The sequence below is a fragment of the Lupinus angustifolius genome, chromosome LG19 (assembly GCF_001865875.1).
Source record: "Lupinus angustifolius cultivar Tanjil chromosome LG19, LupAngTanjil_v1.0, whole genome shotgun sequence".
NCBI lineage: Eukaryota > Viridiplantae > Streptophyta > Magnoliopsida > Fabales > Fabaceae > Lupinus > Lupinus angustifolius.
In genome coordinates, this window is record NC_032027.1 from 497,119 (window position 1) to 520,871 (window position 23,753).

At 31.7% G+C, this 23,753-nt stretch overlaps 3 protein-coding genes across 3 annotated transcripts; 1 reads left to right on the forward strand and 2 right to left on the reverse strand.

Moving 5' to 3' along the window:
- LOC109334437 lies at nucleotides 1,685–3,383 on the reverse strand. The gene is made up of 2 exons (XM_019570223.1): nucleotides 3,264–3,383; nucleotides 1,685–3,150 (listed from the first exon to the last, which is right to left on the reverse strand). Exons 1-2 carry the CDS (start codon nucleotides 3,352–3,354, stop codon nucleotides 1,685–1,687), a joined length of 1,557 nt encoding a protein of 518 aa, XP_019425768.1. The 5' UTR covers nucleotides 3,355–3,383.
- Nucleotides 5,251–15,013, reverse strand: LOC109334436 (succinate-semialdehyde dehydrogenase, mitochondrial-like). The gene is made up of 20 exons (XM_019570222.1): nucleotides 14,865–15,013; nucleotides 13,974–14,087; nucleotides 13,656–13,755; nucleotides 13,118–13,166; nucleotides 12,150–12,237; nucleotides 11,916–12,026; nucleotides 10,928–10,990; nucleotides 10,696–10,806; nucleotides 10,064–10,129; nucleotides 9,904–9,981; nucleotides 9,725–9,802; nucleotides 9,418–9,484; nucleotides 8,786–8,871; nucleotides 8,486–8,518; nucleotides 8,341–8,373; nucleotides 7,044–7,144; nucleotides 6,775–6,860; nucleotides 6,507–6,613; nucleotides 6,348–6,425; nucleotides 5,251–5,540 (listed from the first exon to the last, which is right to left on the reverse strand). The coding sequence occupies exons 1-20, from the start codon at nucleotides 14,958–14,960 to the stop codon at nucleotides 5,502–5,504; spliced, it is 1,584 nt and encodes a 527-aa protein (XP_019425767.1). The 5' UTR covers nucleotides 14,961–15,013; the 3' UTR covers nucleotides 5,251–5,501.
- Nucleotides 18,464–22,503, forward strand: LOC109334439 (ALA-interacting subunit 3-like). Its single transcript, XM_019570224.1, has 8 exons — nucleotides 18,464–18,741; nucleotides 19,849–19,907; nucleotides 20,041–20,115; nucleotides 20,196–20,306; nucleotides 20,423–20,493; nucleotides 20,775–21,072; nucleotides 21,322–21,611; nucleotides 22,228–22,503. Exons 1-8 carry the CDS (start codon nucleotides 18,666–18,668, stop codon nucleotides 22,277–22,279), a joined length of 1,032 nt encoding a protein of 343 aa, XP_019425769.1. The 5' UTR covers nucleotides 18,464–18,665; the 3' UTR covers nucleotides 22,280–22,503.

Below are 23,753 nucleotides of genomic sequence, written 5' to 3' on the forward strand. Positions count from 1 at the left end.
TTACCAATGTATTTTCGGCTCTCTTCTCCCTCTCTTTTTTTGTGGTGTGATATAGGGTGGGTTTTAAATCATATTTTGAGAAATTCGAGAATTAACACTAATAGTCATGTTGTGGATAATTCGAGAAATGGAATTGTTAGCTATATTGAGAATAATTTGAGAATAGATATGGGTAATTCGAGATCGATTCTCAAGTTAGTGTGAGAATACAAAACAGAAAGCGAGACTATTTTATCATAAGGACAATATGGTTGATAATATGTTTGCACATTTTTTAGGCAATGTCACAAAATGTTTTAAAAAACAATCTAATTGTGACTTCATCAATCATTAGTCTTCCGTGTCAGTGATAATTAATTGTTGAAAGCTATTTTCATCGGAAGCTAAGAAGATTTATTTTTTTATGAGGTTTAACCAATTAACATGTACTAGGGTTGATAAATTCCATCCAAGTACACAAAAAAAGCAAGCCATTATTCAAAAGCATGCTATTAGACTAACAAGGAATTGTATGTATATATAAGACCTTCATGAATCCATACGTATTATAGAATGTCAAATGTTAATATAAAAAATATCATTGGTTAACATAAAAATCATGTTATTACATAGCATTAACCCAAAAAAATATAGACAACTTATCCATCATATTCTCCTTTTGTACTAGAAAATTTTCATGTATAAAATTTGTTCTCTCCATTGTAAACTTTTTTATAGTTGTTTAACGTGAATGCACAAATATTACAAAATGATAAATTAATATAAAATATTATTATATATTTTTTATACTATCAAAAATATATTTCACCCTTTTATATATGTAGTCACTGCATACTATATATGATTTCTTTTCTAATGTCTGATTTTACCATTATAATATTCATTTTGTACACTACTAGTGTGCTAGTATCATTGATTTATTCCCAAAAAAAACATAATTTTCACATAATATATCTTTCATCAAACTAATCTTGCTTATCTGTCACAAACTATATCTTTCTTGCAACTAATATTCTCCACGCATTATAAAAAATCTGCTTTTTCTCATCAATAGATCACACAACGTTTTCCAATATTCTGCTTCCTAACAATTTTTTAAAGAAAATGGCACATGCTCTTTAAATTAAAGTTAAGGGAACAAGCTACATTCAAATACAACAAAGTGCAATTTGTTTTATATGTTAATAACAACTATGTAACACTTAAGATAAGACATTTAAAATGCCACATTCAAATAATATTATATTTATGAGAACACCGTTAGGTGTATGTCTTTTTTTTATGTATCTTAAAGACAGAATAACAAAACTAACCAATAGGTTAGAGTATTTATATAAATATGTACCAATAATGGAGAGTTACAAACAATAGACTATATTTTGAGATAATATATATGACTATATTATTTGAAGAACTTATTTAAGTGTCACACCAAACATCAAATCAAATTTCTTGAATATAAAAATACACAAACAAACAAAGTGTTCATTTTAATTGCTTGTTTTCGCTCCTAGGAATAATTTATCTCCTCCTGGGTCTGTAAAAATATAACATACATGCGTACTATTTTTTTTTTATTTTAGAAATATTTTTATAAAAAATAATAAAACACGATACATGTTATGATTTTATTATAGGATGAGATAATTTATCTCCTTACACCAGGAGATACTTTCAGAAGTCTTCAGATCTCATCTCCACTCCAATTTCTCTTGAGCTTTGGTCCTGTGGGTCCATCCTTCCCAGGACCCCATTTCCTTAAATAGTTTAACCATGGTGGCTCAATAATTTCTGACCCCAAATAATCACCAGAAACAATTTCAAAACCCAACCCAAAATCAATCACCATATCACTCTTACTAGCATCATTTCTTACTCCTATTCCTACTTCACTAACCCCTTGTAAAACAAGTCCAATTTTTGGGTACAAAGCATGACCATTCAAAGAAGAATAAGCCACTAGTTTATTACCACTTTGGAACTCAAGCTCAGAAGCATCTACCCATTGACCACTACTATGTTGTGAAAAATATACCTTCTTTAATCCTCCATCAAAATTACTTATCCTTAATGTGACATGTTCCCAATCTCCTATATGATCTCCTATCATCCCAAGTGGAATATTTATTACCACAACTTTTGCTTTTGCAGGCCCATTAAATGGGTAGAAAACCCACATGGCAAGGTCAGTAAATGTTCCACCAAACATGGGCTTTACATGAATATAGGCTTGGGTAGTTTTGAAGTCTCCTTTTTTGACCCTCTCTTTGTTGGTTTTATCAAGTGGTAGGTCCAACCAATATGCACCATCATTGGTTCCACCTTGAGGAAGGTTAGAGCCTCTTGGATCTATGGGTATTGGGTTGGACTTTTCTTCTTTTTTATAAAGCAATGCCCCATTTGTGAAATACCAATTAATAGAAGAACATTGGTACTTTTCATTAGGATGCAAATACATGAATGGAGAGTAAGCTTTGATTAATGACTCAATTTGAGGTAGATTAGGCATAGAGGAGAAGGTGAGATAATTATTGTTTTTCAAACAAGAAATAGATAGAGGAGTAGTAGTTTTAGTATCACCAACTTGTGCATAAAATGTTCCAACTAGAACACTAGGAGCTTGAATGCCTCTATTGCTTGGTCTTACATCAAACACATTGAAATCTTTGTCATCAATTTTCTTGTTTGGTCCCCAAATCCATGAGTATGTCTCACATTGTTCGGTGAAATCTGACCTGACACACCTGATTTTGTCCACAGAAGGTTTTTCTGGTATGGTTGTGATAACATGACCTAAGGCCTTATAGCCATCTGGTGATATTGGTAACCAAACATAACCATCATTGTCTTGTTTGATCTTTTGAGACTTGCTACTCCATACCAATGTGTAATCAATTGGTTTCTTTAAAACTGCATTTTCAGCTGATGAATCGTCTTTCGCAACGAGAACACTTCCGAAGAGAGGCTTGTTGTTAGGTTGGGTGTAGCTGCCTAACATGACAAACCCTTCAGGTACTACATATGGCTCAAAGAATGTAGCACCTGCATTATCTGGTCCACCTTGTAAGGTTGTCCAAACTTTGATAAATGTTGAGATTTGAGTCACCTTTAATCCACCAAGATCAATTATTCCACTAGCAAATTCACCACCTACACATGATTAATGTTATAATTCACAAAAAGAAACAAAAACATTAATCAACATATCAATTATGAAGTAATTAATGATATCAATTAAGTAAGGGGAGAAATTAAATGTGTACCTTGTGGCCAAAGTGGTATATTAGAGGGAAGATTAAAAGTGGTGTCAATAGGAAGAGTTTCTTTGTTGATAGAAGAAGTTTGATTCCCCATATTGGTGACTTTTTTGTGTGTGTGGAGATTGTGGCTAATTGGTATTATATATAGAAGTAGGATATGTAAGAAGTATATTGTAGATGTAGAGTATATACTCATGATAAATGTGATGATTTAATATCAAAATATAATACTTCAAAATGTGCAAAAGAAAAGTATATTATTGTTCACTAATGAAGGGGCTTGTAAGAAAAGAAAGTGTTACTTTCAACTATGTGAATACATTATGGATAATTTAGATAATGTAGTTTAGAACTTGTAGTGCTAGCTCTCTATTTTTGACCAAGTAAAACAAAGCAATTAAGTACTATATATTCAATAGAATGTGTTAATTGTCTACTACGTATACCAACTTTTAGAATAAATCAAAATTGCATTATAGCTTTTACTATAGTACGAAATAATAATAATCACAACAACCAAATAATCATACTTAAAAAAATGATAAAAGGTAAGCCAAATAAGTACCATTCATGGCAAGTTTTTGCTTAATTTCTTTGAACTTTACCATATGGATAATTTTGCAAAATGTCCATAGTGATAGAACTTTGCACTAAGAAAATTTTGATTTTTTTTGTTTTATAATTGAAAATTTATTAAACAAAAGGTTAGCCAAAGCATCATAGTGCATATTGGACCAACCTTCTAGGAAAAATGGAAAAATAATCACACAATTAATCACGTGCTAACTACCCAATCATGTAGAAAAATTTGATTAATTTATCATTTTTGAGTTTACAGAAGGCATTAGGTTAGGTTCCTTCATAATATTCTTTTTGTTGATTAGATTAATAAAATCAATATATCATAGAAATAATAAAATCAGATTAATAAAATGCTTATTTATTATAAATATTCCACATGTAGCTTGAAGCCTAGAACTGAATACTTTATATAATGCATAGTTTAACAGCTGTAGAATCAAGTTGAGTGACATAATTAACACATGGATAATGTTATTTGCTAAAGACAAATCAAATTCACTAGTCAAATTAAACAAAAAATAGCAATTATAAATTATGTAGCTCAAAAAAGATTTCAGCTTCACATTTCATACAAGGGTAACAATAAAAAATGAGTGGAGTGATATGAGATGATAATTTTTACTAAGCACTTGAACATTGACCATACACCAACCTTTTAACATACATAATATACAAATAAAATAATCAAAAGAAATTACTTTATTTTTAATATGATTAATTACATTTTCAATTTTCTTAATAAGATACAAATTAAAACATATGACAAAAAAAAATTACATTTTTAATATTGGAATAACATTTCATAAAACTTCTTGTGACTTTAGGAGTATTTTTCTACTCCTAGACAATGACAAAAAAAAAACATGTTAGAAGATTCCCATGACAACTAATTTGAATCAAAATACTAAGGTTTGTTACATCTTTAATAATTAATTAATATAAGTGATGATCAACAAAAGGCTGGCCACTGTCATGAAATAATTAAAGACACAAATACCTTATAATAAATATAATATTTAAAGGATATAACAAATTACTTCATACTAATAGGACATAATAAAATTAACTAATGTACATCTAATGAAAAAAAGAAATAGAATAAATAGAAATTAGTGTTCCTAAAAAGGAAAATGAGATTTATTTATTTCTATATTTAATTTTATAGGTATATATGTACACAAATATGCTATATATCATCTTCACAACTTTAAAAAATAAGACTTTACAATTTGCATTCGATCAAGATTTGATAACCATGAATAGGAATGACAAAAAATAATTTGGAACAAACGAAGACAACAAGATAAAATCTTGGCTTTGGATCAAAGGAAAAAGCCACAAACTTGTAATATCTTACCTTGATTGGGACGAAAAATCACTACTTCTTTTGAACCTTTTTGTAATATCTCTCATACCTCTATATCTTTATTAAATAAATAAATCTTTTTTGACAAAGGGAATTTGCAATGTGTTTAAATATGGTAACTTCTATAGTGCATTTAATAATATTGTAAAATACCTCAAAAATAGCAAAATGAAAGAAAATTGAAACAAATAAAATAGTGGTAATGCATATTTTCCAAACATCTTATATATTTGAATATTCATTCATAGCAGCATTATCTTTGGCACTACCCTCTTGTATATATACCTCATACTTCAGTTTTTGTTCATGTTTCCCATGCACACATACTTTATCTGCAAAATGTAATGAGGGAAAGCTTCAATGTCTATGCATATTAATCTAGATTATAACAAAAAGAAAATCTAGAGATCGATATTTTGTCAATGGACATGATTTATGATAGAGCATTCCATCCATGTAAGTATATAACCGATCTCACCTAGTAAGATTAGGGTGTGGTTGTTGATATTTAATAGCATTGGCTCTTGATATATGTCACTATATCTTTCCACTTGAATGAATAGCTGTATTCTTAACTCAAACTGAACAAAGAAAGGGTATGAATCATTCTAATTCTCCTCCTATACTACATTTGAAATAGTTGAATGGCCCTATTAGCTTCATTTTGTAGATATCAGTCGATGAAAATAACAGCATTTCATATACCAAGTATAAAAAACTTTTTGTATTGACCCAAAATACTGTGCCATAAGACAATCCTCTAACTTCAACCACACTTGAAATTCTTAAAAAAAGTGCCCCTAGCCTCATTTTCTCTACTAGTTATTTACTTCAAACCACAACCAAAATGGTTTTACAAACTTTGAAAGGACAACAAACATGATGAGTGACCACGGGACGAGACGGGTCAGGTCATGATTGGTCCCTACTCGACTTTAAATATTGACCGGGTCTATTTTTTGAACCCGAACCCGGCCCTAGACCCGATTAGACTCAACTCTATCAGGCCGTGTCAGGTGAGCAGATAGGGTCGCATCCTGCTCACCCCTACAATCAATAAATATGGAATATGAAGCAGTTTTGTTTTGTTAAATTCAATGAGAAAATGAGAACTACCATTTTAAAATATATATGTTTACCTCTAAATAATCATCCATCCCATATTTGGAGCCTTCTCGTCCAAGGCCAGACTGTTTGAAACCGCCAAACGGAGCCACCTACATCATCACATACATTATAAATCCATCAAAAAAACATATCTGACACTTATATCATTTTTAATAAGAAAAGAGATGCACCTCAGTTGAAATCACTCCTTCATTGACACCCACAAGTCCATATTCAAGAGCCTCGGCAACACGCCATGAGCGTTGGATACTGCTAGTAAATACGTATGAACCCAAACCTTCATATGTACAAGTCAGGTTCCATGGTCAAAAAATGTTCATCGTCAACGTGAATTGCGAATAGAGACATGTGGTGAAACAGTATAGGAGGGTAAAAAATAACTTTCTTCCGGGCTGTAGGAAGAAAAACCATATTAGAAAATAGAGCTGCAATAACAACCTGCATTAGTGTTGTTAGCAATTCCAATAGCATCCTCTTCGGTTTTGAACTTCAAAAGGGGTGCGACAGGTCCAAACACTTCCTCTCTGGTGTAAGAAAAATCATAAAGGCGAATTAACAGAAACAATATTCAAGATGTGAGTTGTTTACATCAATTATACTTGAAATTCGTTACAATATTATGTCGAAGTTGCTGGTAAAAACTCAAAATTCTAATGTGTGAACTAGCAACAAGTCAGCAAAACTATGTTGCATCTTAAAAGGTATACCTTGATATTAGCATCTCATTACTGACATCACGGACGACCGTTGGTTCATAAAAGGTTAATCCAAGGCTATGCCTTTTACCTCCAAGAACTATTTTAGCCCCCTGCAGATAAGAATGGAACTCAATCATCAGAATTATCATCGGTCAATTGACATACTACCGTTACATTTTCCAGAGAGAACACTAAAGGGAAATGTAATCATAAGTAAAACAAAACGAGTTTAGATTTATTTTTTTCTGCTAAAAATACATCATAGGGAGAGGAAGAACTATAAAAATAAAAAACAAAATGATAACTTTAGAAGAAACCATTAAGAAAGGCCTCGAAATACATGGGTTTTTTTCTTCTGAAAATTTGATTTTTGATATAGCACAATGAAGTAATTTGATCAATGTAACCAACCCCACCTCAGGAATACGGCTTGGTTGTTCAAATATACCAGGGGCCCATGAAGCACAAACGCGACAAACTCACTAAATGGATACGATAGAAACACGGATACAGCAAATTCTAAAAATTACAAGACACCAAATCCATGTCGTACATTATAAAATCAGTAGCATTAACATAAAAGTACAAATGCTAAATTAGATGAGAGAAATAATGTATCAAAAGTTAACATAAATCACTACAAACATAAAATGCTAAAATTTATCTAATTATTGTTATATTCCCAACTACATGGGTATAAAATTCAAAAAGAAAGTAAAGAATTATAAAAATACATAGAGTATCTGAAAGTGTCCGTGAAGCATCTAATACAAATGTATCCGACAAGGACACAACTACTTTGAAGTGTTCATGCTTCATATCCAGGGGCGGCTTCAGTGCAATAACATCACTACTCCAGAAGTTCTTAAAAATCAAGTTTTTCACATGATACTTTATTTAAATATATATATAAATTCTTTAATGTGGCCCACTTAAATGAAGTATTATTATGCCTTGGTAAAAAATCTTCTACCTCCACCCCTGAAGCATACACCATAGTAGCAAAAGAGCAACAAAAAATGCCAAAGTAACCCAAAAATGCCTTATGCATATAAATCTTCCGTCATAACCCTAAGGATGACTCCAGGAGGAAAATGTTTTGTTGGATAGAAAATTGTGATATTAATAAATAATACGACAATCCTAATCCCAGAGGGGATCTCAGATGGAAAAATACAGTTCATAGTTGGCAGAAATAGAGTCATTTATTCAATTTTCTTAGAATCATTATGTAAAATGTTCCCATAGAAATCTGCGGAGATGAAGTTTCGAGAATCGGAGTGGAGGAATAGCAAAGATGACAAACCTTTGATGTAGCGTCATGAAGTAAGGTCTCGACCTGTAAGGCAGAATCACAGAGCACACCAGGTGACACAGAAGTTCACATGAGTTAGATGGGACACGCTGTAACAATGCATATCAGACATTGAAATACTAAGAGAGACATAGACCTTTTTAACAGCAGCTTCATTGATCAGAGGGCCCTGTTTAGAAAAAGGATAATTGAGTTACACCATGGTGCAGAAATCTTGACACATTTTATCTCAATTTGGGGCAGGACTCTAAAGTTTAGTGACACTCAAAGCATATTGCTACAAGAAAATCATATTTAAAGTACTCGAAAGTGAAGTCTAAATTAGTCGAGAATCGAGAATACCATAAGTGGGAACAGAGATGGAAAGATAAACCATTTCCTTAGATGGTTCGAAAGATAAACCAAAATTGAATAAATAAATAAATCAAATAAATACCTGAGCAACACCTTCACTAAAACCATCCCCGACTTTCATATTCTGGACAGCATCAATCAAAGCCTTTGCAAATTTGTCATATATACCTTCACAGAGAGTTCAGTTAAAAATATTGTTTTGTGAAAAAAAGTAATGTATCTATCTATGTGAAGATTTACATATTTGTGAGTAAGAAACAGCACTAACACTACTAATTGGAGCAAAATCTCATTTAACAATGTAATGCAATCTATCTTTATTCTTTATCTCCTGTCGTCTTGTTTTCCTATTTTCATTTTTTAATTTTATTTTTGAGAAAAAGCAACACTAAATTTCATGTCACGGTTATGAGGTCCATACTAAGTGAGTAACTACAGATGCAATCGCAACCAATGAGCCTTATGACTAGGGTGAGACAGGGTTACAAACCAGCTAGTGTGTGTGACACGAACCCAGGAATTTCGCCAGTTAGGAAAAGGAACTTAAAGCAAAAAGATCAGAAAATATCAAAGTATTCAATCACATACAACTACAAACATTCATAAGTTGGGAACTAATAAACATGCTATGATCAAATGAAGATTTAAGAGGTGGCAAAACAAATAAATACATAATATTGTAAATTTGATAGCTAACTATCATTTTAATCTAACCTTCTTGCACGAGAATTCTATTAGCACAAACACATGTTTGTCCACTATTACGGAACTTTGCTGCAATCTGAAATTAAATAAATGAAATTATATGGTTATTAAAATATTAACATGCCAAAAATAGAAGGGCCGGATCAGAAAAATGTCCCTCAACTATCACCGGTACTGTTAGAGTCATCATCAAAATGTCTCAGGCACTGAACACATTAATTTATTATCAAATCAGGCAAAGCATGTTGACACAAAATAGTATCACAAACAAAATCATAATTTTGACCAATATGCATTGTCATCCTTTCTAACTTACAGTTCCTTTTACTGCAACATCCAGGTCAGCATCATCAAAAACTACGCAAGGTGCATTGCCACCAAGTTCCAGCGATACCTGAAAGTAAAAAAACGTATATATAAGGGGGAAATTCCATTTTCGATTAAAGACGTCTAGATTCAGTATTTGGAAATATTAATAATAGCATCTAAGCATACTTTTTTTACTGTCTCGGCTGAACCTGCCATCAATTTCTTTCCAACAGCTGTTGAGCCAGTGAATGTGATCTTGCGTACCTAAATAAGGTTGATAATATCTTCCTCAGATGCAATTACATTTGCAAGATAAATGCTTCATAAAAGTGTGAAGTTACAGAACCTGTGGACTTGCAACTAAAGCGTCCCCAATTTCAGGAGCATTTCCCATAACCACATTCACAACACCCTATAACATTAATAGAGAGCATTAGAATAACAAAAAAGCGAACAGAGAAGAAAAAAGGAAACTTCATTTATGGGTTAAAGAAGGAAAGAAGAAATGGTCAGAGAAAAGGTCTGTAAATAGTTAGCGAAATGTAGGTAAATCAAGGACTTGGAGCTCAAAGTTGCTGCACGATTTATGCAATCTAGTGGAAGAAACTAATTATGACCAACGCCATAAAAGGAAACAACTATTTTTCTTCTGCAGACCCACTTCAGATATACAATATTTAAGCTCCATGAACATGAAATAAAATTTAAAATAATAAACGAGCAGGGAAACTACAATACAGCACGTGTTTAAACAAAGTTAACATAAAATCACAGTGGATTGCAAACCAATATATCACAATGTACTTCCAATACACATCACAATTATGCCCCTGATGTACAATTGTCATGCCTCTCAAGTAATTTTGAAACAAAACTAATACAAAAGTGACGATTATCTAAAGGGAAAACTACAGAGCCAATTAGCCAAATATGCAATTAACTTTTATTCCGCCTATAAAAGTAGGTATAAGAAACTACCGCAGGTATTCCAGCTTGAATAGAGAGTTCTGCAGCAGCTAAAGCAGTGAGAGGCGTAAGTTCAGAGGGCTTTATGACCACTGTACAGCCACATGCTAGGGCTGGACCAACCTAATATAAGATAAAATGCATAATTCTCAAAATGATTGTCACTCAGCTGCTCCAAAAAGTACTTTAAACTGAAAATGGGTAAAATTTGGACAGTCAGGCTCAGTATTCGAACTGAAAATACCTTTCGCGTAATCATGGCCAGGGGAAAGTTCCATGGTGTGATTGCACCTACAACCCCGACAGGCTGCAAATACCAAAACAAGAGGTACATAAACGTAAGAGCTTTATATTGAAATTTTAGGAATCAGGATTACTAAACATAAATTGAATATAAAAAATCAGCAAAATATGGGGGAAAGACAAGACTCGGATAGACATTTTTTCGCTAACCCTCCAAACCCTCTCTCTAGTTCCCCCAAATTGGAGGGTTTTGGAAAAAAGGCTTAAAAGGGAAGGGAGGGGTAAGAAAGAAAAGAAGAACGGCAGGAGTGCCTATCCTAAAACAATGATGTTATAATTAGCAACAAGTGTTGCATACTTCAACAACCATTATTGTCTATAACGACCAAGTTGTCAGCATCATCTTCCGACCATTACTGCTACTGTCGCTGCTGCCAATTCTAGGGAAATGAATTTAGAATTACATTTTATATCTCAATTCTCTGCACGATCCGGACATATCATTTATAATTCTGAGTCAAATCAAATTCTAACAGAATTGAAATTAAAATTCTGAAGACAATTCCATCACCCAAAAGGACCCTTGGAGAACTTTATTAAAGGAAACAGGACAGCCAATTCTTTCAATTTTCTTCACTATTTTTCCTCATTAGTTTGAGTTTCACACAGTTAAGCAATTAACATCAGAAAACGCTGGAACTGCAATGCAAAAAGTGCAGCTAGTACACCTGGTGCAATGCACTAAAATGGTCAGATGGTACAAGTTATGGATTAAAACCTACCAAGTTAGATGGAAAAAAACTAAGCTAAAATATAACCCTACGACATGACTTGTAATGCTAACTATCATACTCCACTTGTTTTAGTGCATTACACTAGGTGTAGACAAATGTGCATTTGCCATCAATTGATATAGCCTAGCTATAAAGTTTCACTAGGAAACTGCTTCAATACGAAACTGAAGACACCAAATAACTTTTCATGTTTACCTGCTTTAAAACAAATAATCGCCGATCAGATAGAGGTGACGGAATTATATCACCATATATACGTTTTGCCTCCTCAGATGCAAACTCAATAAAAGCAGCCCCATAGTTTACCTACAAAACACTCACTTTCTTAATATGAAGCAAGATAATTAAAATTTAACTTGAGAAAATATATAAAAAAGAAAAAAACAAAAATTAGAAGCGACACAATAACAAATTTTATCTTTAATGTACCTCGCCCAAAGATTCTTTAAGAGGCTTCCCTTGCTCCAAGGTCATAAGCTGTGCTAGCTCTTCTTTATGTGCAATTAGCAAATCATACCTTCAAAGAATTGAGGAGAAATTGACAAAATGTAAATATTATCAGGACAAATCAATTTAGAAAGCTTTCATCGTTATAAAGTCAATCTGTTACGGATAAATACAAATGCTGAAATGCAGCAGGCTTCATCCAAGTCAAGAACTCAATTACTCAAACTTGAACAAATATAGTGCATTACAAGAAGATCAGCAGGTAGACATCTATTGCAGTAATTTAGCAGACCAGCAACCAGATTATTGTTCGCCAGCTAAATTTAGCAATGGATTATAGACATCTAATACAGTATAATCGTAGTATTATAAATTACCCCTTATACTACTTATAAACATTTCTAATATACCTAATTGGGCCTAATTCCACCCAAAAACTAGCTCATTTTTGGAGGATTTCCCAAGTTATTATAAACGACTATTGGCTCATATTATCAACTACTAGAATTTAGAAGCAGGCCCATTTAATTCTGGATGGAAGAGTGTGCTAATGAATTTAAACTATTGGGAATTCAGTTGAGTTGCTTGTTTGTCCAAAATACCATGGCAACTTGGATTTTGAACTCATAGCACTCAAGCTTATATACCCTTGAGGCCTTGAACATTCTTTTGACCCATTGATGTGAGACTGATAACTCCCAACACCTACCAATGTGGGAGTCTGGCAATTAACATACCCCTTCACAGCCATCTGGAGGCGACCCAACATCGGCGTAGGCTCTAATACCATGTTAGAATGATTGAGCATTAGCAAAAGCAGTATTTGTAGCTAAAAATTAAAATGACTAAATCAAATTACAATAACAAAACCTAATTGGTATCAGAGCTTAAAACAAATACATGTGGGAAGATAAGTGAAATATTTCATAAGAAGCAGAGAACAACTATACCATTTCCTCAGATATTTGCTCCTCTCAGCAGCAGTGATTTTGCTCCATGCTACACAGAGGAAATTTTCGTTATTATATCTTTAAATCTTCCAAAAGGCGGGAAAAAGCTGAAAGAAAACAAAAATAAAAATCCCCACAACAGAATCCAAGTTATCATGTTGGATTTTATAGCGAAGAGAATGGCATGCTTGTTGCGTCGCTCTTCCTCCTAGCATAGTTGTTCCCCTTTCTTTTTGTTTTTTGCGGGAATTTCTTATTCTCTTCTCTTGTACTATTTTATTCTCTTCTGATGAAATTTCTTTAGTTATCAAAAGAATAAAATTGTCCTGGCTGCAAATATTAACTAAAACTCAACTCATAAAAAGACGCAGCGACATCTAAGCTATTTGATAATTATACCCTAAGTGGCTAAGTCTAAGTATCTTACATAGAGACATAGATATTCAGTCATTTATGATAATATTATCCTAGTCATCTCCAATATTTTTGCTTCGAGTATGACATGAAGGATGTAGCATTAAAATGTGAAGTTGCATACATCTAAATGCATCATAGGCTGAAGAAATTGCATCATTCGTCTCTCTTTCACCCATGCATGCAACATCTGCTATGGATTCACCCGTTGCTGGATTGTAAACCTGCCACACATTGAATATAGAAGATTCTTACACAATATCACAACCAAAACAATGGAACTTGTAGTGATAAAAACGGGAGAAAATACTAAAATCGCAGCTATAGAATGTAACCACTAGCAGTACCATTTAACAATGGGGCAGCAAGTACATGCTTCCCCCTTCCTTTTTAATTTGCCTAAAAGAAATGCAAAGAGAGAATAACAGCAGCTATGCCAAACCTTTATTGTTTTCCCATCATAAGCATCGCTCCATTTCCCTCCAATAAGCCCCTGAGTCCTCAAAAGGCCAGAACTATTAAGCTGGGAAGCAACACTCCGTGCATCTATGCTTATCTGCCATTCAAAACCCCTTACTCAAACACGACACAATAAAAAAAGCCATGTACCGATACAAGCAATCAAGGATATCCCAAAAATATAATAAGAAGAAGAGTAAACAGATGATCCTCCAAAGAAACCAGTTTCATCAGTTTGATCCTCCAGAAATAAATACATAAAATTGGTTTTTAAATATTAAATTTTGACATCAAATTGGTCATTTCATATTGAAAAATGGCGAATTTGACGTCAAAAATACACATTGAAAAACCATGTTGATGTATCTATTGTTAGAGAACAAAGTGTTTGGCATACAACATGATATATTATGTTCTCTCTAGTTTCTTCTCTTGATGAAACCAAATTATTTTACTTTTTAACCTCCTATTCTGTTCTGTTATATTTATAAATACAATTCAGTACCGTTCTAAGTTCTGTTATATTTGGAAGACAAAATTGGATGTTTAAACTAATCTAATAATAATAATAATCAGAAAAACAAGCATAATCCAATTGAATTTGTTCATCCATTAAATGGATTTGCATATTTAATCAGAACATCCTAGACTAAAAGACTAAAACATTAAAAAAAACATATGCAGAGGTATATGTATATGTATATAGTATATGATATATCAAACATGCAGTAGCTAAAACTCATAAAACAAGACACATAATTCAAATGGGTGGGTAGAAACAGTAAAAAAGATTGTAACTTTGCAATGAATTTCAAATCTCATAAAGTATAAAGCATTTATCCATTATAAGAAATCATATTATAAAAGTGGGTGCCTTTCGAGTGAGAGAAGGAGTGGAGTGTTGAATCTGAAAGTGAATGGAGAGAAGGTTTGAGGATCGAAGTTTCATGGCTAGTTTCAATGCTGCCATTGATTTGGTTTCAACTGGACTGTGTTATGCTAAAACAACACTAAGAGTTTCACTCAAATCAATGAAAAGTGATTTATTAATTTATATAAATTTATTCAATCATATTTTGAATTCTAATAGATGAATAGATTTAATTGGTCATTAATTAAATTGTAGATATGTTATATTATATTAATATTAATATTAATAAATCAAGAAACTGTTAGTTTAGTGTGTAAAATTCTGCTATATATACTTATATATTATACTAATATTAATATACCAATAAAGCGTTATAATTGTGTAAGATTCTACTAGATTCTCTATTTAAAAGGTAATGATATATCATTGGTAGTGCCAAAAAATATTAACATTTAAAAATTAATAACGAAGACAATAATTTCTTTTATTTATATAATTTGTTAAAATAAAATATGTCAGTTTTTGATAAACTATGTTTTAGAAGTATAAACAACGATAATAGTTATGTGTTTGATCCTTCATACCAATATTTTGCTAAAAATTTAAGTCATTCTCATTAAAAATAATTTTAAATGAAAATTAGCATGTATAAGTTCAATTGAAAATTGGTTGTTATAATCGGTTTTGATTAGTTTTGACTTGTATGATTCCATAGACATGATAATAAGTAATTTGTATAAGGACATAGATACTTTAGAATCAAAAGGTAATTGAAAAGAAGCTTTGCCACAACATGTAATTGAAGCTTTATTACCATTACTCATATAGATGTGAAAAGTCATCAACCACATTTTTAAACAATCATCTTTTAAAAAAAACATTTTTTTTTGGAAGAAAATCACTTTTAAAATTTTGTTAAGAGATACTTCTTAAAAAATGAATTTTGAAACTTTTTAAAAAATCATTTATTTTACAATATTATACGAGAATGTCATGTCTAAGGTTTTACGTGTAAACTTTTTAACAAATATTTAGATATACTATAAATTTAAGAACTAATTTTTATGATTAACCATACTACATCCATATGACCTAGAATTAATCTCACTGTTATCTGAACAAGACAATGAGAGCTGAGATAATGAAGGGAATTAAAAACCAATAGGCATTTTTGTTTTTTTGGATGAATTAAATATCTAATTAATCGATACATTCATATATGTCCATTGTATATAATGAATGAATTTGAATTCATCTATTACTAAAATTATTCACTAAATTATATTCATTTAAATAGATGAATTTAATTTTTTTTTGAATTTGAGTGAACTATAGATACTTGTGTCACATATATTAAATACACAAAAGAGAAGTGTGATTTCACAATAAGATTATATATGTGAACTTACGAGTGGTCAATTTATTCTAGCTAATGTATAATTAAATAATTAAATTATATTGAACTATTGAAGTTTAACTTAAATATACTCATCACCTATTTTTGTTTAAAATATTACATTTATTTTCACAACAGAAATATAGTCAATATAATGTATATATATAAACTATAAATGTTTTGTATATGTGAAAAAATAGAGAGTTAATATATATAATTTAACTAAAATTCATGAGGTTGGGGTGTAGTATAATTTACTCTAAAATAATTAGCACTTTTATCTGAACAATACATTTAAGTAAGGTATTATTTGAACATGACTAATCTTATTTTAGGATACTTTGATTGGTACCAACCATATGTTGCTTCAACATGTCAAAGTTCACTTTTATACATCAAAACTGGTAACCACTAAATCATTTTAATACTTGGGATTATTTACCATTTATAGCATAATAACTATTTGCTTTGTTGGGAGAGTGATATTTTTAGTAGAATGTTGCATTTGGAAACTTTTGAAGAAAAGTAAAACATGAAAATATTCATTTTATAATATTTATAAAAAAAAATAGGTATGTATCCACACTCTTAATTAATTAATGAGAATAAAATATATTTTTCTTATATGAGAAGATAAATTATTCATCTAACCACTAAAATTATGACATCTTTCTTATTTTTTCATTTTTAGAAATATTTTTCAGGAAATGATGAAATATGACACATGTCATGATTGTAGTGGCTGAAGGAGATGAAATATTTTATTCTCTTAATTAATTATATATTAGCTATGCTAAATTGATCATTTAAATTCACATATAGAATTTGATTATGAAATTTTGCTTACCTTTTTTTATATTTAAGCAACATCTCCTTAGAATTATAAAATACTTATTTTGGTTCGTGATAAAATGCATCAATAATTATAAGATGTCGGGTAAATACACAAAAGAGAATAATTATTTTATAATTAAATTCTATATCAAAATTTTAAATATCATTGTATTATAGCTAAATGTATAATTAATTAAGAGGAAATTACACCAACACACCCTTCGAATTATAACTTAAAATTACATCAATCATTTAAAAGATTATAAGGGTAGTATATATATATATATTAGGGGTGATTTCTGTATGTGTAAAAAAAGATGAATAATTTATGTATTTTATTAAAACTTATGTATTATTAAATTTTTTGGTTCCTCCATTCATGTAGTTTATTAGGAGTTCTTGGACAACATTTCTATGGTTCATGATAGACAATAGAAACTTATACTCATGATTTTTTTGTTACATGTTTCAAAGGGAGTTGTGGAATGCACAACTAATGGTGAAGTTGAAGCTTAAATGAAAGAGTAAGAAAATATAACATTATTTCACATACATGGTAACATTGTGATCAATAGATTCAAAATGAGTGGGTTTATAATTCTTTTTATCATCCTTACAATCATATGCATGGCACAATGTTGGTGTAAAATTTTAAATGCTAACATATTTTTAGTCAACACATCCTTTTTGGTTTAAAGAAAAAAAGAGAGGTTAGGATGAAAATGAATAAGAGATTGAAATACATAGGAGCATCTTCAATAATATTTTTATTTTTATTTGGATCACAAATATTATTTTATAATTTATTACAACTCATCGTAAAATAAGAATAACATATATTTTTTATATACATCAAATATTGAAACTCTAATATTATACTTCAAAATTATGCTTTGGAGTCACATAATCAAAATCGAGGCATGATAAGTGGGTGACCTGATTTTCGATCACACGCTTTATTGAAGTCATCAAATGTGGCATTTCGATTACACTACAATTAGTATATTTTTTGGTTTCTCACATGTTTTCTCCACCAAAGACAATTATGTCTGAATCAGGAACATCTACATGTATTTGAGGCTAACTCTCCTAGCAGATATTGTTTTCATCCATAAAACTTGAATACGAGACTTTACTTAAAATAAATTAAATATGTATTACTTGAACCAACACTCCGTTGGTCGGCAATTATAATATGAAACTATTATTTTTATCAATTATTATTTTGTTGATTTTGTCTTCCTTTTCTCAACATGTGATATCTAAAAAGAATCTTGTTGAACAAAATTGAGATAAAAGAATATTAATAAGAACAATGGGTAAAAGAATGTACAAGCATAAACTGTGTTTTTCTCTCTCTCCATTCATCTTCATCTTCTTCTTCTTCGAGAGTTATTAGAATAAGAAAGAAACAAAGAAAGAAAGAGAGAGAATCAAATCTACCAAACATAGCACATTCTTCTCTCTCTTCTATTTTAGGGTTTTAATTTCAATTTTCAATTTTAACGCGTTTTCGCTTAATTCTAGGGTTCCCATTACCAAAGATCGTGTTTTTCACCGATTCCGATTCTTTGATGGCGTCTTCGAGCGCCGCACCTGCTGGATCCGCTGATTCCACTGCTACGATAAGAACTACCAAGCGACCCAAGTGTAATTTCCCCCTTTTTTACTCTCTAATCTCTCATTTCTTAGTTCGATTTTCAGTGAATTTTTTTCCCTTTTTGTAAAAATTGATGGTTTATAATGAAAATTTATGTTTTTTATATTTTATTTTTTGGGGTTAAATTGTATGCATGTTGGGGGGTTATTTCTGAAGTTCTATTTAGTGCATAACAATATCTTGATTCAGGTAACTGTTGCTGAAGTTATATTTCATGAAGATATCTGCATCATGTGTTGTTTTTTCCTTTTAATTTCATTTATGGTTCTGAGAGTTTCTATTTCTCTTAAATGGTTTTTGACATGGAAAATAATTGTTTGTAGAGAAATAGAAACTAGTACCACCTACCAGGTTCGTGATAAATGATGTCTTATAAAATTAATGTAAAAAGTGATGAACTGCGTAACCAAGTCCGAGTGAACTGTATACCGGGAATCAATTAAAGACGAGCTCAAGAGCTCTTACAATGGAAAAAGAAAACAACTAGAAAATGTAGTTCCAAAGCCTGTGGCTCCTTCAGAGAATATTCGCGCCTAACAGTCCTATATAAATTGCATGAATGTATAACACTACCCATGGCTGTCTCAAATCACCTTTTTGCATAACAGAATAATCGGTTGGATATCCACACACCCAGTGATGTCAGTTGTCACTAACTAACTCTCATTCCCCGGTCCTCCCTTCTTTTCTCTTCTAGAATATGCTTTCCCTATGATGTGACTCTTTGGATTCAGGTCCAGCACCTGGTCCAATTCATTATCAGTCCCGGGCTTGTACGTGCAGGTCCTATCACTGGACCACATATGAAACGTGAGAGGACAATGGTGGAGTTTATTATGAACCTGCCAATGTGGCAGGTTAGTTAGAAAGAAAATAGAAGAGGGTTATATACTCATGGGAGGATGGAGAGAAAAGTAAGCAATTATTGTGCGAAGGCTTGTGACCATTTGTCTGGGGAGGACACGTACCCTCTTAGTCTGCACTTGTTTTCTGTCTTTTCTTTCTAGTTTTTCAGCTTAATCAAGAGGGGGTATCCCAATGGTTCCAATTAAGTTATGGCACTGACAAGTTCTCTTTGAAAATTTATTGCCTTTCAGATTCGAAGTTTACTCAGCAAGAACTTCCAGCATGCAAGCCGATTCTTACACCACGAGCTGTAATACTACCTTTTTGAGTACTGCTTATTTGAATATGTTCCTGGTCATGATTGTATATGTTACCTACATGCATCTTCAAGTCATTATTTATGTGGGGCGATGTGTTTACTTCATTTAAATCTTTCCCTGCAGGTTATTTCCGCTTTCCTGCTTGTAACTGTTGTATTTGTTCCTATTGGAGTTGTTTCGCTAATGGCTTCACGAAAGGTATGCTGGAGTGTCAAATATATTTTTACAGTTAGTGTACAATGCTCAGTAATGACTTTGGTCTTCTTGTTACCTCCTAGGTTGTTGAAATTGTGTACAGGTATGAGTCAGAGTGCATACCAGGTCATGTTGGAGACAAGGTAGCATACATTCAGAGTTCTGCAAATAAAACATGCCAGTTAAAGCTACCGGTAAGTCTCTGTGGCTCAATTTTATCTATTTCATTGGTTAACCATCATCCTTATACTAACTCTGTTCCCATAATTGATAATTAATGGAGTTCACATTGTTATGCTCTTATGAACAGGTGCACAAGCATATGAAGTCACCTATTTATGTTTACTATCAGCTTGACAACTTCTACCAGAACCATCGCCGGTATGTCATGCTCTTTTGCTCTCATGCATCGATATATTTTTATTTATTTTAATTTCACATTTACAAAGCAAGGGAATGTATGTTTTTAAGAAACAAGGATTTTATGATCCTTTCTTCAATGGTTTTTGACAATTATTGGAGGGGGGTGCGAAGAAGCTGCTGATTTTGCTTTTGCTCATGTCTTAATATTTGGGTGGTTAACAGTTGAATCTAAGGCATATGTTGTTGATTATCTATGATTGGTGATGTTTTAATAATTACCATGATTTCCATTTGTTTAGGTATGTTAAAAGCCGAAGTGATGAGCAGTTGAGGAATCCTAAAAAAGAGAGCTCAACAAGTACTTGTAAACCTGAAGATACTGTAGATGGACGTCCAATTGTACCTTGTGGTCTTATAGCTTGGAGTTTATTCAATGATACATACAGCTTCTCCCGTAACAACGAGAATATTACAGTGAACAAAAAAGGCATCTCCTGGAAGAGTGATAGGGAGCACAAATTTGGAAAAGATGTTTTCCCTAAAAACTTCCAAAATAGTTCTATTATAGGTGGTGCACATCTCATTGAGTCCATACCTGTAAGTCTTTACATGAACTTGTGTTATGATTGAGTTAGGCATATATCTTCATCTAAAATTATCTTTCTAAAGATGATTGCAGTCTAAACCTAGCCTTTGTTTTACCCTTGCATGCGTTTTTTTGTTGTTAAGCTTGCATTACTTTAAGCTGCCTATTGATTAGTATATATATTGTTCATCTTGTGGTTAGTCTGGTATTCACAATTCATTGAGATATATTGCTCACTTTTTGAGTTTTTCATGGAATAGTTGAGTGAGCAAGAAGATCTTATTGTCTGGATGCGAACTGCTGCTTTGCCAACTTTTAGGAAGTTGTATGGAAAGATAGAGGTGGATCTGAATGAAGGTGATAGCATAGATGTTATGCTGGAAAATAACTATAACACATACAGTTTTAATGGCAAGAAAAAGCTTGTGCTGTCAACTACTAGCTGGCTTGGAGGGAAGAATGACTTCCTTGGCATTGCTTATCTCACTGTTGGAGGGTTGTGCTTCTTTTTGGCTTTGGCTTTTACCGTTGTATACTTTGTCAAGCCAAGGTAAATACTTAAAATCCTCAATTGCTTTCGACCGATAGCGTTCCTTTTGTTGTTTGCTTGATTTCTTGTATTTTTTTACCAACAAAAATGGTGTTTGATGCATTCTTATCACATGGAGTTGGCAGAGCTTGATTTTACTTCAACTCCTTCCTACCTTCTTAACTCAAATCAGCATTGGTTATATTAGTCAATTTGATTAGAATCTACATAATGTTTGATTGATTTGTATGTTAAAAGTGTATTGCAAATTCATTGTGTACTTTATAAAATCCTTTGTACCATGAGTTTGAGAGTTTTCTTTTCTGACATGGGGGAGACTGCTAAAGTTGTAAAAAGAAAAACCTCTTAAGCGTTATTCATGGGATATAATTTGGAGACTATTGATGAAAGGCTTTTGATCAGAATTGAACTTCTATATGAAAAAAATCTCGAGGTTTTAAACGCGTTGACATGATTTTTGTTTTTGTCCACATATTTCTCTATTCATGTACACTGTATGATCATAATGGAAAATTCTCTTATATATTTCAACAGCCATGCAGAATGGTAATGTCAAATTTGAATGTTATTTAGTTTGGTCCTGAGTCCTGACCTATATTTTTGTTTATCTTTATAGGCAACTAGGAGATCCTTCATACTTGTCATGGAATAGGAATCCAGGAAGCTGAGTAAAGAAACTAATTATGTGATTGCTTGTTATCTAAGTTTCCAAACCTTTTGGTATACTGCATTGGTAGGTGTAATCTTTGTACTTGTGAAATTAGTGTTCTTTATCCCCCCACCCCACACACACACACAAAAAAAACTGAATGCCTTTTAAACTTTTCGGTCTTATGTATCAGAGTTTCCATATATAGCTTTCAATATATGTGCAAGTTTCTGTCTTATACAATCTAGAAAAACAGTAAAATTATTGTGTGGTTTTTAATGCTGAGTGAAAATAGGAGAAATTCAACATTAGCAGGATCCTCCTCCCCTTATGAAGATGAACATTGGGTTTATGTATATATCTGAAGATGCTAAAAACCAATATCAAGAAACATCACCTTAGAGAGTTGCTTCTTTGCATTAAAAGCGACTTGAACACAAATATAACATTACTAAGCATGACCCTAAAATCTGTTACTATAAATAAATGATAATAATTGCATGTAGGGTATCTTTATGCCATAATGGCTCAATCCAAATGATTATTTTTATGACCCAAATAGGTGAATGAAAAAAAAACTCAAATTTATTATTTGTGAGCGTGAAATAAAACATTATTGGCTAGAATTTTGATCAGTTGAAGTAAACAGTTTGATGGAGAGTAAGAATGTTATAGTTGTCTGAAATCTGAAGTAAATGGTGTAGTACTTCAATTTTGAGATTCATATATAGAATTTTGAGGATTGTATTGATGGAGTAACATTGTAACTATTTATTTATAAGTATATATTTTAAACATTAGTTTAAAATGACCAAAGAATGTAGGGAATGATTTTGGCAGTAGAAAGAAAGCAATGTTAGCTTATGACAAATGATGCTAAGAATAAATGACAAATAATAGCTGAATAAATGCTAAGAATCAAAATTCATAAGAATCAAATAATATTACAGCATAAATGCTAACAATAACGTTCACTTGATCAGAAAGAAAAAGCATGAAATCAAATTTAGGAAAGTCCAAGACAAATTTGACAGAATCAAAGTAATTTGAAAATTATGTCAATGCAAAAAAAAAAAGTTCCATAGCCTCATCTACATGGAACCTAGAATTTTCGAAAATGATTTTATTCCTGACATACCACAAAGTCCAAATAGTAATAAACCAGAGATATCTAATGTCGCTTTTTCTTAATGAAATCAAAGTGCAACACAAACACAACACAGGGGTAGAATTGTATGAAAAACAAAGGATAAAATTATGTGATGTGATATTATTGCCTTATAGATACATGATTCTTATACCCTTAAATACACATATATACAAAATAAGTAATTGTCTCTTGCAATGTACATGATTCTTTTCCCAAAGCAGCTAAGGCTTTGTCATTAGGCAAAATGGAAAATACAAAAGCAATATTATAGTAAATGAAGAAGGGAAATATACACCGATAATGAAAATGTTTTTTATACTGTTATTACATTATTTACATTGAT

Bases quoted from the DNA above. Each gene is read 5' to 3' on its own strand.
- LOC109334437 (XM_019570223.1), bottom strand. From the start codon at position 3,354: ATGGGGAATCAAACTTCTTCTATCAACAAAGAAACTCTTCCTATTGAC. The intron at 3,151-3,263 runs GTACACATTTAA...AATCATGTGTAG, and splicing joins TATACCACTTTGGCCACAAG to GTGGTGAATTTGCTAGTGGA.
- LOC109334436 (XM_019570222.1), bottom strand. From the start codon at position 14,960: ATGGCAGCATTGAAACTAGCCATGAAACTTCGATCCTCAAACCTTCTC. The intron at 13,167-13,655 runs GTATGCAACTTC...TCCTCTGTGTAG, and splicing joins AGCCTATGATGCATTTAGAT to CATGGAGCAAAATCACTGCT. The intron at 9,982-10,063 runs GTTCTGTAACTT...AACCTTATTTAG, and splicing joins CTTTAGTTGCAAGTCCACAG to GTACGCAAGATCACATTCAC.
- LOC109334439 (XM_019570224.1), top strand. From the start codon at position 18,666: ATGGCGTCTTCGAGCGCCGCACCTGCTGGATCCGCTGATTCCACTGCT. The intron at 19,908-20,040 runs GTAATACTACCT...CTTTCCCTGCAG, and splicing joins CGATTCTTACACCACGAGCT to GTTATTTCCGCTTTCCTGCT. The intron at 21,073-21,321 runs GTAAGTCTTTAC...TTCATGGAATAG, and splicing joins ATCTCATTGAGTCCATACCT to TTGAGTGAGCAAGAAGATCT.